This window comes from Pogona vitticeps, chromosome 4 (assembly GCF_051106095.1).
Source record: "Pogona vitticeps strain Pit_001003342236 chromosome 4, PviZW2.1, whole genome shotgun sequence".
Classification (NCBI taxonomy): domain Eukaryota; kingdom Metazoa; phylum Chordata; class Lepidosauria; order Squamata; family Agamidae; genus Pogona; species Pogona vitticeps.
Window position 1 is genome coordinate 158,789,628 of NC_135786.1, and position 23,217 is coordinate 158,812,844.

Consider the following 23,217-nt stretch of genomic DNA (forward strand, 5'->3'; position numbering starts at 1 on the left):
CCAAATCTTTTGTGTACACATGCAATCTGTTCTCATCTCCCTTTTGTGGTGTGAGAAATCAAATCAGGAAGCCTCCAATTAATTCTAGTTCCTTTTTCATATGACTCCAATCACCAGTTTCAGATTATCAACCGATGAATATTAAACCAGGTTTGGAAACTGATTGCAAATCCTGGCTTGTTTCATGGTTTGCCCCATATGGATTCCCAAGGTGTTCCTCCCCTCCCCAAAAAAGTCTGGCTTTTACTATGTGCTGTTTGGATTACTTCTGTTTGGATTACAATCACAGAGACTCAGAAAATTGATGCTACACTGTATGTGGAATTTTCATGCCCAGGATGAATGCTCATCAATAGTTTAATGAAAACTACACAACGATGCAGATATCACAGCACCCCCTTTTCATATTTCAACAGCATAAGAAATCTGTAGTTCAGACTGGAGCCCTATCTAGTCCAGCGTTTTGTTTGTGCCGTGGCCAGCCAGATGTTTCTGGGAAACCCACCAGCAGAATAACAAAACTCTTTTTCCACACAAAGTACCAGGCAGTAGGTATATAGAGGCTTCCAGCACCAGAAGTGATGTATATCCACTGCTACTAGCAATCATTTATAGACTTAACCTCTATGAGTTTATCCAATCCTCCTTCAAGATGGCAGAAACATTTGTGGTTGTGAATTCCACAGTTTAATTACACACGGTTTAAATAAGTACTTCCTTTCATCTGTCTTGAATGTTCCACCAATCAGCTTCAGTGGCTGACCTGTATTAGGAAATAGGATTGAAAACTTGTCCCCTTTTTCCCCACCATGTATAATTTTAGACACCTTTCATATAGCTTTCTCTACTCATAATTTTTCCCCATAACCTTTCCTCACAAGGAGGTTGCTCCTGATTATTTTGCTTGCCCTTTTCTGCATGTCTGCACTGCCCTGTAGAAGAGGACACAGGATGCCAGATGTGGCTGCATCGTTCAGTTGTACAACAGCGATGGAATAATGGCTAGCTGTATTTTTTCTAAATGTTCCACACATGGAATTTGCCTTTTTTTCTTTCTTTCCTTTTTTCACAATCACTGCACAATGGATCAATATCTTCATGGAGCCCTCCATCGCAACTCAAAGATCTTCAATAGTACCCTCGTAGTCTTTTTCGTATTCTGTCTTCCCGCATGCTGTTTTGAGGATGAGAACCACAAGCTCAAATGTAAAGTATAAAAAGATGAAATAGCACACATACACTTCAAACCAGATTCTGAAAAATTATGATAAAATATATTTTCCTTTTGTAAGTTACTTTTTGACAGGTAATAAATATCAAACCCTTCCCGGCCCGCAATTTCATGCAACATCTTCGAAGGTTCACAATGGCCATAATCTAAGGACAATCATCATAGGCTCCTACTGCCATCTGAAGCCAGTAATCCAGATTCCTAAAAATTACGAAGGTGTATAAATTCTCTCCTCCTTTGAGGAAACTATGTTCACTTTCTCTCCAGGAAACGGGGCTGTCAGCGAAGCCATGCACAACCAGAGTCGCCCAGGGAGCCAACTTGGGTTCTTTAAAATAAGAACTGTTGAAAGAGACAGAGAAATAAATGCAACAAACAGTACAAAACTTTGAAACAATAGTTAAATGAAAATTATTTTTTTAAAACTGCCTGATCCCATACATATTTACTAAAGTAGAAGCCTGGCTGATAGGATTCTGTGCATCAGATTGCTGTCAAAGTCATAGGTACATGGTTTGCACTTAGGTCCTATGAGATCAGTGTGGAAAAATAATCTACTTGCAACTCGTATATGCTCCTCAGTCATGCCACAGCAGGACTACAAGGACAGCTTCTGTCACTTTATCAGTATGCAAACCAATACCAAAGGTAGCAAATGTCTGGAAATTTGCTTTTTGCTTGTCATGTATGAAAAATATGGTTTTCTTGTCAATAAATATTGGATGCTTTTTAAAAAGAATGAAATTGCAAAGGCTATACATTTATGTTATCTGAAATATGAAGGATCTCATACCTTCCTTAATTAACAGTATACTGTAGCTCCATTTTGTTATTGTAATAGGGACTTAATTTTTAAAAAGGAAGCAGGACACCATTATTTTCCTGTTTTAAAACATAGCTGTTTATATATTCTAGTCAACCATAGATGTGTGTGAAACCTTGAGTACAGTTATACAAATCTGAAAAAATTCCAAGATAACTTATCTCAGTATGGACAAATCAAGAAAATAATTGGAAAATAAAGTGTCCTGATTCTGGTAAATGAAATATAGCAGGAATAATACTGCCAAATTTAAGCACTTTTAAGTCCCACTGATTTCAGCAGAAAAATTAAGTGCATAATCAATAACCTTTCTGATTTATTTTTGTTATGTTCAATTATGCAATCTACACCAATATTAAACCTCTGTACAAAAGAGGTTAATATATACTACAGGGAAGATAAAACATAAAAATATCACCACAGAGAATTTTTCAAAAATTTGCTGGAAGAATTGGAAATGCACTTCAAAACCAGAAAAGTAATCTGAAACAAATATTTGGCTAGTACTTGGGTGGATGGGCGTCAAATTACTGTTTAGTCAGGAATCCTGCTGGGTGATCTTGGGGTAAACTTCATCTTCTAGCTGAACCTACTTTATAAATTGTTGTGACAACTAAATGGGAAACAGTGAAGAGTCACAAAAGCAACTGAGATTACGGAAAGAAACATGGGATACAAGTGTGATAAATGCCAGTCAAATCCTATGTATGTTTACTCAGAAGCAGGTTCTGCTGTGTTCAGTGGATGTACTGCTGTATGTGTTTAGGACTGGAATTTTAATCTCTACAACTTCTACATGTTGCTGTAAAATGCTAAGTGGACCAGAATGTACAACTAATTGCTTACCACAATTGTTCCAATAAATCAATGATCCTCTCTGGAATTATAAAACCAGTTATCGTACACATCAAAGCTGGATCTACCAGTGTGCCTGGCTGAGGGCAAGAATAGGTTGATACGAAACTAGAGGATGTATTTTCCCTGCAAAGAAAGGATACATTGAAACAGGCATTGATTATTACTCAGAAATTTAATATTCAGAGAATCGTGGAGTTGGAAGGGGCCTATAAGGCTATGAAATCCAACCCCCTGCTCAATGGAAGAATCTAAATCAAAGTATACCTGACACTGACAGATTGTTGTCTAATCTTCTCTTGAATTACTCCAGCACTGGCGTGCTTACCACATCCCAAAGTAATTGGTTCCATTGTCATACTGCTCTAACAGTTAAGAAGTTATTCTTATTGCTCCATATAATCTTATTTAGAAATACTGACAAAGTAACTAGATTGCTTGGTTACGCAGGATTTATACAACCTAGTGAAAAATTTACTTTTATAAGTTGCCTTGTGAAAGCAGACTATATACCGTATTTTTTGCACCATAAGACGCACTTTTTCCCTACAAAACAGGGGGGTGGAAAGTCTATGCGTCTTACGGAGCGAAGAAAACAAATTATATTTTCCTGTTTTCTTCTCCTAAAAAATTGGTGCGTCTTATGGAAAGGTGCGTCTTATGGAGCGAAAAATACGGTACATTCTTAATTTCTTTTGAAGAAATCTGGGATATATATCAACCAATCAATCAACATTTATTTGCATTAGCCATATGCCATAGCAAAGTAAGTATAAAATCTACAAAGATACAGAATCAACGCATCTGAGTCAAAATAACAGATGAATACAAATGCATCAGATAACGATACCTATCAAATTCGGTCAGATAAAACTACGTAAGATTACTCCTTTAGAACCATAATTGGCCTAATTTTAATTGCTACTACTAAAAATTCTCATTTAAATAAGAAACAGATACTTACAGACTAACATTATTGAAAATGGCACCCAACCATTCAAAGAATTCCTGTGCACTACATGCTACTTCAGGCTCTCCTTGCAATTTATTATTCTCCAAGACTGGACATTGCACATTTCTTAATGTGTTGAATGTTACTTTTGGCTGGTGGGCTTGTATCTCGTATTTTGAAAAGTAGGACATCAAACTTAATTCTTCTGATCCTGAAAAACAAATATACAAACACTCATTAAAATAATAGCCTCAAGAAGAAATCATGTTGTTTTAAGCTACTCCAATTCTTTTGAGGTGGATCTAGTGAAAAACTGCTATGGAATGAAATCTACTTACGGGCTGTCTACAGAAGCCTGCAACTTGTCTTTCTCCCAGTTCACCAAGTCCTTACTTTCTTTTCAGCAAATTATACATAAAGATCCACTTAGTAGTAGAGGGCTAGCTGATGTAATCAGCTTCATCAGTACAGGTTTACATTGCCCCCCCCCAAATTAATTGTGACCTTATGTAACATAAGAGACTTATGTAAAACTCAAGTCTCTAATGAACGCTCATTACTGAAAAGAAACATTAAACGGCTACAATGGAAAAATTCTTTACAAGGATACAGCTAAATAATTGCATTTCAGGAGAGGCATATACAGTACTCTTAATTCCTTTTTTCATCAAAATATTTTCTCATAATACAGTAGTAGGAAAAGCTTCATCTGTAGGACAAAAAACTATATAAAGTTCTATTATACTATTGGTGTGCATTTTCAGAATACATCTGTAGTCTTTTAACATATGGTGTTCTCAAGAACTAGTCAATCGGTATTTTTGCCTACTAATACAAACTGCTAGATCTACTGAATTCAGTTTGTTCATTTGTTCCGTTTATTCTATTGCACTTTTCTGTCATCTTTCTCCCAGTAATGGGAATCAAAGTGGATCACAAATCTTTTTTTTTTAAAAAGACAATAATTAACACCACCACTAAAAAATCTATTAAAATTATTAAACAAGGAAATATTAAAATCATAATATAAAAATATTAAAATTATATTAAAATTCTTATACAGTGGTGCCTCACTTAGCGACGTTAATCTGTGCAGGAAAAAACGTTGCTAAGCGATTTCACCGCTAAACGGAATTAAAAAGCCCATAGAAACGCATTAAAACACCATTAATGCGTTCCTATGGGCTTCAAAACTAACCTTAAAGCGAAGATCCTCCATAGGGGCGGCCATTTTCGGTGCCTCTAAAGCGAGGACACAACGTGCGACCATTCTGTTTACCTGGCGGCCATTTTGAAACTACCGATCAGCTGGCCGAAAATGGGGGTTTTGCGATGATCGCTACCCTGCGATCATTGCAAAGCAAATTTTCCCCATAGGGACCATCGCTAAGCGATCGCTTTTGTGATTGCTTAAACTCCGTCGCTAAGCGATTTCATCGCTCAATGGAGCGATCGCTAAGCGAGGCACCACTGTATATAGTTCCGCTTCTAATGCTTCTTTTAAAGAGATAGCAGTGTACGCTCTTGCCCCAAGAAGTACTCCTGCCTATTCTTAAAAGTACTGTAACAGTGTTTCCAAGAGGAAATTGTGAGTGTCTCGGATAAGATTCTGGAGTCCTGCCAAACAAGTGCCTCTCCTCCTCAAATACACCATCTTTTCTAATATCAGGTTTCCATAGACATTAACTATGTGTATACCTGTTGCCACAAGTGAAAAACGCAACACTGCTCCTTAGAAAAGAATGCTATCTGATTTCACATTCTCTGAAGCTTCCTTTCACAGAAAGCCCGCCATTACCTGAGTAGTGCCAAGCCATTAAGAAATCAAATTCCAGGGGCTTTTTGTCTTTCAAGGCCCAGATCACTCTGTTATATTTCTTGCTATCAGGAGTGAAAGCTGAATCAGTCAAGTCCACAGTAATGACTATTTAAAAGGGGAGAAAGACACAATTTAATGTAAACATACTGTCAATAAACCTTCCCTGGATAATAGTTCCCTCTTTTTATAAGACAAATAAAGTGTTACACACAATTATAAAACTGTTAATTGTATCTAGAATGTTTATTAGTTATCATATTTACAGCATGCAATATAAAGCTGTTCAGAGCAAAGCAATCTATAGTAATTTAAAATACAAATAAAAACAACCAGTACAATCCATAACAAAATAACTGAACAAACATGTGAACCACAATGGCTTCTATTTCCCAGAATGGTACTTTCACCTGATTCCAAAAGAAGAACCCATATACACCTCCCTAGAGGAGATCATTACAAAAGAGCTGCTACTCTTATATTCCTAGTATATGATCATCTTGCCTCCCTAATAGAAGACCCTTGAAACAAAGCATTACTACAAGATCTGAAATATCTAGAGGCTCATACACAGGATTCTTGAGATACTTGCCACCTATGCTATCTATGCCATTAAAGACAAAACCAGCACCATGGATGAGTACAGGAAACATCTGATAACTAATAATAACCTCAGTTCAGCTCTAGTTCTACATACCACCTACTGGTCTCAACAGGTGGGGTATCCAACTATGTAAACAAATATACCCAACCAGTTCAATTGGGACTGGATAAGCACCGTGAAATAGCTCCACGCACAGAATTCCATTTGCAAACTGGAGCAACCATCTTCATGTGTAGGAGCTAAACTACTTAATTCAAGCTGAGTATATCCTAAATGTCCAAAATGCAGAGAGAGATCCTGGGTTTGAAAGAAATTCAAGGAACAGGTGGGAAGTGGGAAAATAACAAGTAAATGGGTATTGGTACACATGCCATTTGTGCAAATACTCACTATATCTCATTGGTTTCTTGCCAGAATACAGAGAAGGTTGGCCTTGGAGTCCAAGCTCTTCATAGGTGTCTTTGTCGACTGATAAAATTAGTCTGCCTATGAACAAAAAATAAATTGAAATAACCGTATTTTCAGAAATCTGTCTTTTGATTGTATTGAAAATAATACAGCCACAAAACAAACTATTAATATTATAGGAAGGTTACAAATAAATTGCTATCCATACAAGGATCAGGCACATCCATTCCGATAATAAAGTGCCTTGATTTCAGTCTATATACAGTAATAAGGAAGTTCATTTCTTTCACAAGTCCATAACATCTGATGTCAGGACAAGGTTGCAGGCTCTCAATTCTAAGCACATGTAACATAAAAATCACTTTGACTCATTTCCAGCTTAACTGTCTTCTAGTGAGTGGATGTAGCAGTTTCAATCTTCAAGCACCGATATACTCTCCTTATAAGAACAAATCACTGCAAAATTAATGGTCTCATATTCAGAATTACTCTTTCTGTACATTTGAATGTAAATTTCAGGAGAGACAGTTTTTAAAAATGGCAATGCTAAAGATCTTTTAGGCAGCACTTGCCCAAGGTCAAACAATTTGAGGACCAGGTACAAAAAAGTACATGATTTTCTTTCCGCACCTTCTGTTTCAATGTATAATTGTTCTAGAAGTCTATCCTGGTCTTTAAAATTTAGGGAAAACAACCCCTCACAAAATTATTTTAATGTGACAAAAGAACAGCTATGCAATAGTGGCTTATAAGTAATTTTTTTTACTAGTTCATAGTCACCTGGATCAGGCCTGCTTCTACCTGCTAGTGAACAACTGTGCCTAGGATTGTACACGTAAGATTTTATTTCTGATTCTTTAAATCCTTGAAAAGAAAACTATGGCTGAAATCCAGTAGTAAGGGGCAACCAGGGTAGTCCCACTGAATCAATGGAACTTCTGGAAGAGCTGATTCACCAAATGGGCTCTACTCTAATTGCCACTTACTATTGAATTTCAACTACTGTGTATCAAGTTATAGTATATTCAAATGAAATGTATGCATAGTATGTTACCACACATGGCCTGTGAAGAGTCCATATGGGGTAACATGTTATTTGTACATGATTTTCTGTTATGAAAACATGATTATTGATTGGCAAGTGAATGGTACGCAGTCATGATCAGAAGTGTCATCTTTCAGTTTCTCACACAGGCACATACCTCCCCCTGCTTTTAGGAACCACTGGCCAGTCCTTCCAAATTCAATAACTGACACTCTAGAATGGTAACATTTATAAAATCTTGAAAATCTGAACATTATTTCATACCTGCTGGTAGCAGAGCAGCACAATTGTCTTGATCAATCCTTGTATTATAGCTAAGAAGGTAACAAGAACCTAAAAGACATAAATGTTCAAGTTCATATTTCTTTCTTTGAAGCACATTTCCAATAATTAGGTTCAGTTAGTTTCAGACGAAATCGTGCATCAAAATTAAGCAACTGTGCCAGAATGTTGATTATACACTGTTAGTTTGTTTTCCTTTAAAGTACCTATGGCTTTCACTTCATTTCAATTTCCCCGTCCATCATGAGGAACCAGGCCTGGAGCTTATTCTTCCCGACTGCAGGCATTGCCAACTTCGGTTGGACCAGAAATCAGTTTTCTGTCCCGACATCCTCCAGCTGCCACATGAACCTTGTTAGTGAGGGGAAAGTGTGGGGAAGAAATGAAACTGAAAGATGCTGGAAGTCCACTTCTCGTTTTACAAAACTGGATTTTTTTTCGGTATTAAATACTATGTTGGGGGAGGGGGAATACAGCTTATTTGAAAGGTGAATGACTGCTTCTAGAAATTTCAAGAAGTGGTAATTTTACCCTTTCTTCCTTTTACTCCCCACTCCAACACAGAAAACAGTCTGGTGAAGTCAGAAGCATTCCCACCATCTGCCTTTAGAAGATTGCAAGCAGCCCCTGGGCCACATTTTGTCCACCTTGCCTTACAAATTCACTGCAAAAAAGCAATTTAGGACTGCCCTTATTGCTTCTAGTAACAAGACTGAACCCTCATTATCACCACCTGTGTGGGGATATTCGCATCCAAATACAAATACCCCCATCTCTAGTACTTACTATACTAAAGCATATAGAAGTCTTGCCAAGGGAAAATCAGCATGGTTTCTATAAGGGCAAGTCTTGCCTGACAAACCTTTTAGAATTCTTTGAAAAGGCATGTGGGCACAAGCGAACCAGCAGATGTTGTCTATCTGGATTTTCAGAAGGCATTTGATGCAGTCCCTCACCAAAGGCTGCTGAGAAAACTCCACACTCAGGGGACAAGAGGGCAGGTCCTCTTACGGACTAAGAATTGGTTGAGAACCAGGAAACAGAGAGTAGGTGTCAATGGGTAATTTTCACATTGGAGAGAGGTGAAAAGCGGTGTGGCCCAGGGATCTGGCCTGGGACCAGTGCTTTTCAACCTGTTCATAAATGACCTGGAGACAGGGATAAGCAGTGAGGTGGCTAAGTTTGCAGATGACACGAAACTTTTCCAGATAATGAAGACCAGAAGGGATTGTGAAGAGCTCCAGAAGGCTCTCTCCAAACTGGGAGAATGGGTGGCAAAATGGCAAATGTGTTTCATTATAAGAAAATGTGAAGTAATGCACATGGGGGGGGGGAGAATCAAAACTTTAGTTATCAGCCGATGGGTTCTGAGCTGTCAGTGACAAATCAGGAAAGAGATCTTGGTGTGCTGGTGGGCAGCTTGATGAAAGTGTCAACTCAGTGTGTGGCAGCACTGAAGAAGGCCAATTCCATGCTAGGTATCATTAAAAAGGGGACTGAACATAAAACAGCCAACATTATAATGCTGTTGTACAAAATGCCGGTAAGGCCGCATCTGGAGTATTGCGTACAGTTCTGGTCGCCTCACCTCAAAAAAGACACAGTAGAACTGTGCAGAAGAGAGTGACTAAAATGATGACTGGGCTAGGACACCTCCCTTATGAGGAAAGGCTACAGCATTTGGGGCTCTTTAGTCTAGAGAAAAGGCGCTTGAATGGAGACATGATTGAGATGCATAAAATTATGCAGGGGATGGATAAAGTGGATAGAGGGAAGCTCTTTTCCCTCTCACACAATACCAGAACCAGGGGACATCCTCTCCAACTGAGAGTTGGGAGAGTGAGAACAGCCAAAAGAAAATATTTCTTTACCCAGCTTGTTGTTAGTCTGTGGAACTCCTTGTCACAGGATGTGGTGATAGCATCTGGCCTAGATGCAATTAAAAGGGGACTGGAGAGATTTCTGGAAGAAAAGCCCATCGCAGGTTACAAGCCATGATGAGGATGTATAATCTCCAGGCTTAAAAGGAAGGTACCTCCAAATGCCAGATGCAGGGGAGAGGGATCAGGAGACCGTATGCTCCCGGAAGCATCATCTGGTGGGGCCCCTGTGAGATACAGGAAGCTGGACTAGATGGGCCCTTGGCCTGATCCAGCAGGGCTCTTCTTATGTTCTTACTTTCAGTATGTTACTTTATTCGGAATTAGTTAAAACAACTTATCAGAAACTCTCTACAGACTCAGGCTCATCTAATATAATAGATTTTCCTTTTTCATTACAGTGGTGCCTTGCTTGACGAGGATAATTTGTTCCGTTGAAATCGCTGTTAAGCGAAATCCTCATCAAGTGAAATGGAAAAGCCCATCGAAATGCACTGAAAACCGGTTCAATGCGTTCCAATGGGCTAAATACCTCAGCATCCAGCGAAGATCCTCCATGGGGCGGCCATTTTCGGTGCCTGTAAAGCGAGGAATCCGTCCTAAATCACAGCGGGCAGCCATTTCAGAGCCACCGATCAGCTGTTTTAAAATCGTCATCTAGCGAAAAATCGGTTCCCGATACAGGGAACCGGTCATCGTTAAGCAAATTTTCCCTATTAGAACATCATTTTGCGATCGCAAAAACTTCATTGTCAAGCGGTTTTGTCATTTAATAAGGTAATCGTTAAGCAAGGCACCACTCTACTTGCATAATTTCAAAACAGAACTGTGAATTTTTTGAAGTTCAAGAATGTGTACGGTCATGCATGTAGTTAAACTATACACTGTAATGAGGAAGGAGATGAAATCTCTAATTTTTTATCTGAGAGAGACAAAAGACCTTAGTTAATTTTGAAAAATTGTTCTTCAATGAATTTTTCTAAGCTTCACATTGCAGATTTTCAACTTTAATGAATATGAATCCAGAAAGTTAACTTCTGATTGGCCAAGGGCATGCCCCCAATATTAACACACACAAAACATTTCTGCCATACTTCTTGGAATATGTTGTTTTTTCTGAACAGTTATTTGTCTGTTATCATAAGTGTTTACATATGAAATCTGAAAAACCTAAAACAGTAAATGTGATAAAGCAAAAACAATCAGTAAAATGGCACATAATTATCAGATTCTCTAGTATATGCTAGTACTTCTCATCCAAAATCCATTGAGACCCAAGTATTTCTGTGTTCCTTTATAAGAAGAAAAGTGGGATATAAATAAAGTAAATCAGTCAATAATAAGTAAATCCAAAGTGTTTTCTCCTTAAAATAAAAGGTATAGGTTCCCCTTGACATTTAGCCCAGTCATGTCCGACTCTAGGGGGTGGTGCTCATCTCCGTTTCCAAGCCATAGAGCCAGCGTTTGTCTGAAGACAGCTTCCGCGCGACTGGACACAGAATGCCATTACCTTCCCACCAAGGTGGTACCTATTTATGTACTCACATTTTTACATGCTTTCGAACTGCAAGGTTGGCTGGGACAAGCGACAGGAGCTCACACTGTCGCATGGATTTGATCTTACGACTGCTGGCCTGACCTTGCAGCACAGGCTTCTGTGGTTTAGCCCACAGCGCCACCACATCCCTTGCCAAATCTCCTTAAAATACTTTATCACTAAACCTTATTAGCCAGTGGATTGTCTCTTACACACACCTCTATACTTCTATTGTCTCTTACCTTTCTTCACAAATGTGTTAATAAATTCTTGTGAAACTAATTCATGAAGAGACAAATTCTTCACCAGATAGTACTCTCCAACATTTGCTACTGCAGTCTTTAGAGCTTCTGGAACTATTCCACAATCTGGGATCAAAAAGGACACCTATTCAGAGAAAATTAGAGAGATGTAATTAGGTATTTTGGTCATTAATACAAATGACCTCAAAATAATCTCTCAGAAAGCTTTTTAAGAGAACATTAGTGTCAAAAGTGTTTCAATACAAAATAATATCCCAAACTGTACCTCAGTGCTTACTCTTTAGTGAACACTTAGAAATTATCCTTCAGTTTCTTGACAAACGCTTTCATTTTATTTTATTTAGTGTGTCTGATCCCAATGTTTTCCCAAAAAGGAGAGTAATATGATTCTATCCTTTCTTTTGTCCCAAACCACACTAAATCTAAAAAGAAAATATACTAACCATGATTTGGGTCAACTAGTGAGTTTTATTACTGAACAGGGAAATGAACCCAAGTGTTATGAATCAAAGTCCAGCACTCACAGACTTTCCTTACTCTCAAGGTGCATCCCTCGTGCATTAAAAACCAGGGAAGAAGAATTCTGCTTGTATTGCTACAAATAGAGTCTCTTTACCATATTGTAGAAGCTGTACTATTAAACTAGCTGGAAGAACCTGCACTCAGATTAAGTTTCTGTGTTTGCCAGTTCAACAGAAGGCCTTTACAGCTTCTGTAACAAAACAACAACAACAACAACAACAAAGTGTTGTTCTTTTTTTCTCTTCATATTATTAATAGTCCCATTTTGTGTTTGTTTTTCTAGTTACCCATAGCAAACCCTGCCTAACTTCCTTAAGCAACTGGGTGGACTTTCTTCTCAAGCTTAGGAAGGCTGCTGGGGAGCAGCCATGCAAATCATCCCAGCTTCCTTTTGCAGAGCCTGGAAGATTATGAGTTTCCTCAAAATATCACTGTTTTTCAAACTTATCTATGGAAGACTGACTCCAGTATTTCTTTGCAATGCTTTTGAACTAATCAAAGTTCAACACAAATTAGTCATCATTGAGTGTGGCGGCAAGATGTCCGAGGTGAGGTTTTCTCAAGCCTGTAACTTTAGTCAGAGCTTGCTGTATTGTTACCTTAGGAAAGTGTAATTGACAGTGGCTAATTTCATATTTACAGAGCAATGTTTTTCACTCTTGGGACCCCTGATGCTATTACACTATAACTGAAGTCCCCAGGAAATTGGATAAATGCTTGGCAATTCTAAGTAAGTGGCAAATTGGGGTATCTATAGGAATAAACTCCCTGGAAGTTTCTCCTATATGAGAAGACTCCCTGGAAAAGACCCTAATGTTGGATGAAGGCAAGAGGAGAAGGGGACGACAGAGGACGTGATGCTTGGACAGTGTTATTGAAGCTACCAACATGAATTTGACCAAACTCTGGGAGGCAGTGGAAGACAGGAGGGCCTGGTGTTCTCTGGTCCATGAGGTCACGAAGAGTCAGACATGACTCAACAACAAACAAATAGGAATAATATTGGGCTATATACCAGACCCTGATGTTGGGAAAGTGTGAAGGCAAGAGGAGAAGGGGACAACAGAGGACGAGATGGTTGGACAGTGTCATTAAAGCAACCAACATGAATTTGACCGAACTCCGGGACGAAGCGGAAGACAGGGGGGCCTGGTGTTCTCTGGTCCATGGGGTCACGAAGAGTCAGACACAACTAAACAAGTAAACAACATATACCAGATACTTTTTTTGGGAAGGGAGGCATAGGCTTAGTACCCATTTTGAAAATGCAAGAATGAAGTGACATGCTTTCTCTGGAGAGGGAATGCTTAAACTAACACTTTTAACAATAATTGTAGCCTAATATTTCTATTATTTCTACTTGTTTTGCTTCTGCAGCAACAGGGCAACCAGCAGTTTAAGCAAAGCACTCCTTCTGGCAGGAAGCAAGCTTCTTCTAAGATTTTTGAGATGGGCTTGATTCCTCTAGTGACTGCCTGGAGCTGTAATGTTGTTTTCCAGGGAGAGAAGGAGGGATATAGTTTTCCATACACCTTTGATTCTCTAAGCAGTGGCAAAAGTCGATGTGTCTTTGAAGTAGCTCTAAGGACTGATAAAGAATTCAACCAATGCAATACGACTGTGGCATAGAAAACCTATCTATTCAAACATCTACACCAGGAATAATTGATTAAAAAGAAATTGCAAGATAGATTTCTCTCTCATCTATGCGCAGAGAGGAATAGAGGATGGGTGATGAAATGAAATCACATGGTGCAAATTTCTGAGAAAGGCTGAAGGGAAGGGACAACACAACTATAACACAGAAGATATTTGTAAATTATGTAATCAGCACATTATTACTGTGATTCCTTTCTGCAGGAAAAGCATACCAAAAACAACATGGGCATAGGAAGACCACGTGTGAAAAAACCTTATTTATTCCCTATTTAGCTTTAACACAGATACCTGTTGATACTACTGCCCCACAAACATTTTGTGCAATGTCTTTTAGGGTCAGTAGCGGATGTCAGCTTCTAATGACAAGCTACCTACAGCACTGAGTTTGATTCTTATAGTTAAACTAAGTACTGTGACTCTGTGCAACCTTCAGAAGAGCTGCAAACATTAATCCAACCAACCATTAAAAACATTTCAATGATTATAGCACTGTATACGCGAAGGCTTTCATGGCCAGGATCTAATGGTTGTGGGTTTTTCGGGCTCTTTGGCCATGTTCTGAAGGTTGTTCTTCCTGACGTTTCGCCAGTCTCTGTGGCCGGCATCTTCAGAGGACTGGAGTAGCAACTTAGCATGGACAAAGTTCCTACTCCTGTCCTCTGAAGATGCCGGCCACAGAGACTGGCGAAACGTCAGGAAGAACAACCTTCAGAACATGGCCAAAGAGCCCGAAAAACCCACAACAACGGTTATAGCACTCTTGGGACGAGTGTGCTACAAAAATGAAGGGCAGCCATTTATGATATTCTAGACAACTGCTAGAATATCATAATCAGCAGTGGCCACTGTAGTCCAGGAAAAAAACTTCTCCCTAGCTCTGGTTTATGTGTGGACCTGTGTGCACCAATCATGTGTAAAACTGTGTGCTCTGATTTTTGGAAAACAGATGTACTGTATCTGTGAGGAGTGGAAGCCATCAAGTGTACAATATAGGCTACCTCAAGCCCCTAATTACACGGCTGTATTTGTTGACAGTATGATTTTGCGATAATGTTGCTGAATAATGTTGCCGCTGGGTAATCTATGTTTTGTTCACGTTGGTTTCATTACTTCAACCAATTATGTTTGTAAAAAAGAAGCTGGGGATTCTGGGAACTGGAATCATTTTCCCCAGCTCCGCTGACGAGATAGCCAATAATAAAGCCTTGACTCCCGCGTCCCACCGGTTTCCAGTGAAGTGGCGACTCCACTCCCCGCGAGGGCATCCCTAACCCGCCCACCCAGCCTCGATCTCGCGGACTATCCCGGCAGCCACGCCCCCTCCCTCGCACTCACCCGGCAATTGAAAGCGTGGTCCCGCACATGCGCCGCGTGGCGGGATCGCTCGTGCCTCGCGTGGCCTCTCTCGCACACCAGCAAATGACGGGGAGATTCCCGCAGCCACCTCAAAGGGACAAACATGTTCCTCTCAGTTGACTGGCACCGCGCGCCAGCAGCTGCGGAAGAAGGAACCGTCCAATGGGAAGGCGGGGCTTATACGTCAGTAGCCCGGAGAAAGGCGGAGGGAGGAGAAAGAGAGAACGCGCGAGAAAAGCGAGCTCGGGGGACGGGGCGGGACGAGGCGTTTTGCGCATGTGTACTACATGCCAAGAACGTTTTAAAGCTGAGAATTAATAGGCTAAACCGAGGGAGGGCGAGTGTGCAAATAAGCAGAGCGGACATAATCTGACTACACCAACTGCCTCCCATGGAGTCGCGATGAAACCATAACCAAGAGTGAAAGTTTAGTCTCTTCCTTGGGAAGAATAGGCTGGTGATTTTTAGCGTGATGATGTCCGACTGCGAAGCAACTCGGGAACCCTAAGGAGCCATTCGATTTTTTTTTTAAATCACATTGTTGCTGAATCCATGCAAAGAAAATCTCAGTTGTTATTAATTTACTGGTTTACACTGGAAGTATTTATAGGCTGAGAATGAAACCACTTTAAATTGTGAGGCGGAGTGGAGGAACTATGAATATTAGTTTGGGAAAAACTGCATCGTGATGGAAGTTCCGATCAGTTCCCACATGGCAATCTGTTTGCGAATTCAGGCCTGTGGAGTTGCTTCTTGTGGTCAGCTGAGGTATTACTGTGAAGAGTTTCTTCTAGTGCAAATTGTTATCCCAAACCCAGGCATGTAGGATAAAAAGTTGGACACTGAAGAAAAGACTTTTGATAATAACTGATTAAACATACTGAAAGGTCACCCAAAATCCAGGGGAAACCTACTATACAGTACTTAGAGTGATATAGTGGATAGTGATGGTCCAATTCAGGAGATCAAGATTCAGATTCTTGCTCTCTCATGGAAATTCAGTGGTGAGGTGTGTGTGAAGTTGGACTTAAGGGATGGGGACTCAGTGTCAAGTTGGACTTAAGTCACACAACTGACTCAACTCAGGGTTTTTATTTTCAATGACTTGGACTTGTCTCGGAACATACCCACCTCTCCCTTTTTTTTCTGCAGGAAAATACCAGTTTTAAATAGGGATTTGGAGCTTGGAACTTGAGACTTGGTACCAAAGACTCGTACAGTGCTTGGGACTTGAACTTGCCAACATCCCTGCTAAAACCACTGTTTAAATATCTTACTTTACCTTCCCAACATCATTAGAGTCTCTATAACACATGACACACACACCATACTATAAAATGGCAGATATCCAGGTAAAAATACGTATATCTAGAATTTTTAAAAAATGCCTTCAGATGTTTGAGCCAGCAAATATTTGAATCCGATGTAAACCAGGAAATGATCTTTCAGACAATTACATAGTTTTGTCTGTGTCTTTTTTTATTTGTGCCTCTTCCCTTCTTAAGTGGACCAGCTGCATTCTCCTGGGGGGCAGGGGTAAATATCCTTTAAGGAAATGGAGAGAACAAGGTGTGTAAGAGCTAAATGGTTGTATTTGGGTGGAAATACTAGAACTCCACTCAATAAGTATCTCTCTAAGCATAATTTTGAGTGTTAGTGTGCAAATGAAGTAGGATGATGCACCTCTTCCTTTCAGAAGACTGAGGGGCAAAAACACGGCTTAGAAATCAACCACATACCAGCCTCCTAGTATTTACCCAGCTTTTTTTGTCTAAGACATCCCTGATCAGTGTTTTTTTTAATACATGGATAATTGTTTGTTCAAGAGAGCAGTGTGTTCCAAGCAACTGCATTCTAACAATCCTAACAGCGCAGGGAAAGATTTGTTGTTTGTAGATACCTATTGAGGCTGGAGTCGCCAAGTAACTGTTGCCTATATTTTCACATATGACAACAAAAGAAAATGGCTGAACTCCAATTGCTAGTCCAAAAAAGATCCATCAAATTGATTGCTGAAAGGTGAGTCAACATTTAAATAAAGCCCACTGATTCTGTGAGTCTAGTCTAGGTGAGGCTACCATATGGATTCAGATTAGTAAGGTATTTTGAATGCAGGCAGCTCTACAAATACTGTAGAGTAAGAGAAGCAGTCCATATTTATTGTCATCTCCATAACACTTTCTGTATATATAAAATTTTGTGATTTTTGCCTCTTTTACCCTCCCAATAATTTTGTAAGGATGTTGACTCTTTTAATTGTTTCCTTAAGGATGCTTACACATTGACCAAAATACTCTTGTGTAACTACTCAAATGTCATAAATTTTGGAAGCAAATTGCCTCAAGTTAAGAAATCGGTGTACACATCATCAGTTGCATGCTGATTCACACAGTATTGTGTGTTTGCATGTGTGCTCTTAACCTTTCTCCCCATTGTCATGGCCCCAGTCCTTCTCTGGAGCTATTACTAGTTGCTATTACCTAATGGTTGCAGTGAGCTGTTTAGATTGGAGCTATAGCTCATAGAGAAGGAATGAGACTTTTCCTTCTACAATCCAAATCCATACTCTGGCCTGCAATTGCTGCTATGGGAATAAAAATATGTAGGGAGATCCAATCATAGATCTTCTGCATGAGGGGTTCACAGGAGTACTGATAAGTGAGGACAGTCCAAACAAAAAGTTCTATTCTTTCACTATACATTATCCACTGTACCACAGTGGTTTTCTTTAATGGAGTATTCAGGCCAAATGTTCTTTTAGATACATCATAGAGGCACAACACATTTGGATTTAGAGAGGGGAAGGAAAGGTATGGATACATATTGCAAAACTTTCTAGTTTCAAATCACTTTCAGATTTGTGTGCAGGTCTTTCTCCTGGCAAAGTATGTCTACTGTGGTTTTGTTTGAACCTTTGTGAAATAAGTCAAATTGCCTGAATAAGGGTGTCTGATTGTCTTTGACTTTTGCATTGCAGAACCTATGTTCATGTAGGCATCAATGTTATGTGCATCCTCTTCCCAAGTTATTATTCACTATTCCATTCTAAGACTGATGAAGGAACAATGTCGCCTATTTCCTGGCCTGGTCTGTTGCACAAGATTTATGAATCATCATCACCTTGTGTTTGTCACATTGATGACATTTCATATTTTAAAAATTACAGAAGTACCAGCAGCTACTAATGTCAAATCAGCTAAGAGAAGAAGACTTTGTCATTAAGATAGAAAGAAGAAAAGAAGACCTCCATTCTCTGAATCCACAAAGTTTTCAAACTTTAAAGTCAGGTCAAAGACACTCCTATCCATGCACAGCTACAGTCAGATTGAGGGCCAGTTCATACATATGTCTGTCCATCCAGTGAGCACTCAGGGTTGATTTCCTTTAGAATGGATAGGTTTGTTCTCCTTGCAGTCCAGGGGACTCTCAAAAGCCTTCTCCAACACCACAATTCAAAAGCATCAATTCTTTGGTGGTCAGCTTTCTTTATGGTCCAACTCTCACTTCCATACATCACTACAGGAAAAAACATAGCTTTGACTATGCGAACTTTTGTTCTGCTTTTTAAGATGCTGTCAAGGTTTGTCATCGCTTTCCTCCCAAGAAGCAGGTGTCTTTTAATTTCATGGCACCATCTGCAGTGATCATGGAGCCCAAGAAAGTAAAATCTGCCACTACCTTCATATCTTCCCCTTCTATTTGCCAGGAGGTGATGGGACCACTGGCCATGATCTTAGGTTTTTTGATGTTGAGCGCCAGACTGTTCTTTGCACTCTCCTCTTTCACCCTCATTACGAGGTACTTTAATTCCTCCTCACTTTCTGCCGTCAGAGTGGTGTCATCTGCATATCGGAGGTTGTTGATATTTCTTCCGGAAATCTTAATTCCGGTTTGGGATTCCTCCAGTCCAGCCTTTTGCATGATGTATTCTGCATATAAGTTGAATAAGCAGGGGGACAATATACAGCCTTGTTGTACTCCTTTCCCAATTTTGAACCAATCAGTTGTTCCATATCCAGTTCTAACTGTTGCTTCCTGTCCCACGTATAGGTTTCTCAGGAGATAGATAAGGTGACCAGGCACTCCCATTTCTTTAAGGACTTGCCATAGTTTGCTGTGGTCCACACAGTCAAAGACTTTTGCATAGTCAATGAAGCAGAAGTAGATGTTTTTCTGGAATTCTCTGGCTTTCTCCACAATCCAGTGCATATATGAGAGTGAGGACCATATTTTAATATCCTGATCTCAACCAATTAATTTACTTTAAGCAGGAACACCTATGCTTTGAACTGGGCCCAGAAGTGGAGCAGAAGCCAGAGGAAGCAATAAAGCCTTGGTATAGCATCATCAACCTACCCATACCCAATTGATACAACTTGCATCTTATTTCAGGCTACCTGGAATGTCTGGACCATGTAGTATGATTGCAGCTCCACATATAGTACATTGTCATATTCTAAACAGGAGGTAACCAGACAAGAGGTGGCCTGGCCATGAGGTTGGATGGATCCCTTGCCTCAGGCAGTGGATTAGTAGAGAGTTATGGGTTGTACATCCTCTTCATTAGAAGGACCTCCTGCTGCCTTGTTTTTAGAGCAAGGCACCATAGCAGAGGAGCACTCTGGAAAAGCTTTCCTACTATGGGAAAAGCTGGTTCAAGAGTAGCATCATGTGGGCAGTCTTTTCAGAAAGCCATCCTGCTCATTTTTCTGCACTGACAGCAGCAAGAGAGCAACTAGTGAAGCTCTCTGAGGCAGATGCTCTAATGGTTCATCCTGATGAGTATGAACCATTATGGGGGTCAGGGTGCCTGCCTTGTTCTGAGAGGTCCTCAGGCTAATGCTTTGCTCTAGAGAGCTCCACTGGGTGCTTTCCTGCTGTAGCAGAGAGGGCAGTGCAGGATTTTTGGAGCTCTTTGCCTGAGGTGTTATATCAGCTGTTCCAGGTCATTCATGGTGAGCTACAGGGAGGGGCAGGATACCACCTTCAGGCAGCAAGACATTTTGTTCTACTAGTATTACAATACGATGTCTTTGGCACTTCAAGAGCTCCTTTTGACATGTGTCCATATTGTCCATGTGTTTTAAATCCATTCCATTTTTATTTCTTAATCCAGAAAGGCTATCTCCATGTGCAGCTGATGGGCCTGTGATATACAGATGAAACAGAAACATTAACTCCATATAGTCATGTATGGCTTTGGCTCAGAGCCACAATGTGTACAATTCTTACATATATTAAAAGTATAATAGAGGGAATATCCCTTGTGAATAATTCTTTTATGTGATTAACTTACTTTATCTCAAATCTGGCAGGACAAAGTTCCAAATAGAATAGTCCTAGAATGAGCTGGAATTTTTAGCATGTATACATTACTGAAACAGTGACTTCTGCGTTGGCTTGGGCATGTCATGAGAATGGCTGATGGTTGGATTCCAAAAGATTTCATGTATGGGGAATTAGTGCAGGGAAATTGCCCCAGAGGGAGATCACAGCTGCGATACAAGGAGATATGCAAGCGGGATCTGAAGGCCTTAGGAATGGACCTCAACAGATGGGAAACCCTAACGTCAAAGTGTTCAGCCTGGAGACAAGCGGTGCATCACGGCCTTTCCCAATTTGAAGAGACTCTTGTCTAGCAGGCCAAGGCAAAGAGGCAGTCCTGAAAGCAGCATAATCAGGGAGCTGGACAGGGGACAGATTGCATTTGTCTTCAGTGTGGAAGGGATTGTCACTCTGGAATTGGCCTTCAAAGACACACTAGACACTGTATAAGGTCCTCCATACAGAGCACGTTACCATAGTTTCTTGAGACTGAAGGATGCCTAATCATGTTAAATCTAATTTAAAAAAAAAAATAACATTCTGTTTAACATTTTAAAACTGTGTAAAATATTTAAATATATAATATATGTATCAATAAACATGCATATAACATGATTTTATTAGTTTGTACATCCTGCCAAGCAGTGTAAATCATTTTGCCCTTCTATATGATATTTTCAATTTATGCATGTGGCATTGGTTATGCAGTTCAACCATACATACTATAATCCTAAAAGAAATAGCTGATTTGGCTCAAAGATTTAGAACGTTTAATAAAACATGTTTCCTTTTGTCATATTTATTTTGAAGAGATGAACTGGATAGAATTTCCTCTAGGAATTGTTCATGGAAAAGCCGGTCTCTGGAAACAGCACAGGAGTAGAAGCAGAGAAATCTCAATATTAAAATCAGGCTCATTCTAAATCTGAGGTTTGTACAACTACACTGTTGTATAAAATGAAGAGGCAACACTCCAATAGACCAATGGCACTCGATACATATTTTGGATGCATTCAATGTTCTTCTTTTTTTTTTTACTTCAGTGGAAGAATAGCAGTTAATTCAAGAAATCCCTACAGCACTTAAATATTCATGGCCTGAGCATTCACTACTTGCCTGCTGGCTATCTTTAAAGCGAATGATGTGCCAAACTTGCAACTTCCGTTTCTGCCCAAACATTTTGGGAATTGGGCCACCCATTCTTAATGTCTGCTTGTATTTTGCTCCTTTCCTCTCCTCCCCCACTCCCAAGGTTCCTTAAAAAACAAACAGAAAAGCTATGCCAGAGTTAGAGGATTTATTTATACATTATCTACTACCCTGGCTATCCAACAACCCAAGATTTATGTAATTACACTGAGCTCCTGTTTTTGCAGAAAAACTATAAAACCTTTCAAATCATGGTTACTCATTGCCGTTGAACCCAGTGGGAGTTTGAGTGTTTAGAATGCAGAAACATTGATTCAAGTGAGCAATTTAAATGTAGAGCAATGCCAACTTCGACAGCCAATGGAACAAAAAGTTATATATGGTACAGCAGCAGGTATCAGAAAAGGACTGCACCCCTTCTGTGTTCACCAGTGGTATGAAAGGGTGACCCACAAATTGCATTGAATCATTTAATAATGGAGTTAGAAGGGCGCATTCAGACCAGTCTCCTGGTTAATGCAAAAATCCAAATTAAAGTATATTGGACAACTACTTCTTGAGGTCATTGAGTCCATTGTTGTACTGCTTTGCTTTCTTTATACTGCACCAAAATCTGGTTTCCTGTAGCCTGAGCCCTTTATTACATGTCCTGCACTCTAGGATTGGAAACAGTTCCTGCCTTTTCTCTCTATGACAATCAAATATTTGAAGGGTTCTATCATATCTCCCCTTAATCTTTGTTTCTTGACTTTAAACAAGCCAAATCTTTCAGTTATTCCTCAGAATTTGGTTTCCAGTCCACTGATCATCCTTGTTGCCTTTCTCTGAACTTGTTGCTCATTAAAGTGCAATGTCCAGAACTGGTACAGTACTCAAGATGAGGTCTAACCAGTGCTAAATAGAGGAAACTAATACTCCACAGGATTTGGAGACTGTACTTCTGTTAATCCAGCCTAAAAAGGCATTTTTGCAGCCACATTACACTGTTAGCTCATATTGAGCTTGTGATCTACAACAATTCCAAGATTCCGCTTGCTTATAGTATTACAAGCCAGGTATCCCCCATCTTGTAACTGTATGTTTGGTCCACACAGACCCAGTGTAGAACTTTAATACTTATTCCTGTTAGATTTCATTCTGTTGCTTTCAGCTCAGTGTTCAAGCCTGTCAATCCCTTTTTTAATTTTGTTTCTGTCTTCCAGGGTATTAGCCATTTCACCCTATTTTGTGTCATCTGCAAATCTGATCAGCTGCACCTTCTCATCCAAGTAATTACTAAAAATGTTGAAGAGCACTGGGCCCAGAACTGAGCCTTGGAGTACCCCACATCTTACCCCCTTCCAGTTTGAGAAGAAGCCATTGATAAGTACACTCCTATAACCAACTATGTATCAATCTAACAGGTGTTCTATCCAGCACAAACTTAGTCAGCTTGCGAATCAGAATATCATGGAGCACTTTTTAAAAAGCTTTGCTGAAGTCAAGATATATTATGTCTATGGCATCCCCA

The 23,217-nt window shown here is 39.7% G+C and overlaps 1 protein-coding gene and 1 long non-coding RNA gene across 2 annotated transcripts; one reads left to right on the forward strand and one right to left on the reverse strand.

Moving 5' to 3' along the window:
• Positions 1-1,252: 1,252 nt before the first annotated feature.
• Positions 1,253-15,439, reverse strand: RPP40 (ribonuclease P/MRP subunit p40). Its single transcript, XM_072998579.2, has 8 exons — positions 15,213-15,439; positions 11,676-11,820; positions 7,999-8,067; positions 6,672-6,767; positions 5,660-5,785; positions 3,874-4,072; positions 2,901-3,035; positions 1,253-1,573 (listed from the first exon to the last, which is right to left on the reverse strand). Exons 1-8 carry the CDS (start codon positions 15,336-15,338, stop codon positions 1,378-1,380), a joined length of 1,092 nt encoding a protein of 363 aa, XP_072854680.2. The 5' UTR covers positions 15,339-15,439; the 3' UTR covers positions 1,253-1,377.
• A 44-nt stretch (positions 15,440-15,483) lies between these two features.
• On the forward strand, positions 15,484-23,217 carry LOC140706850 (uncharacterized). Its single transcript, XR_012086732.2, has 3 exons — positions 15,484-17,252; positions 21,369-21,488; positions 22,910-23,217. It is a non-coding gene; the product is annotated as an uncharacterized LOC140706850 (long non-coding RNA).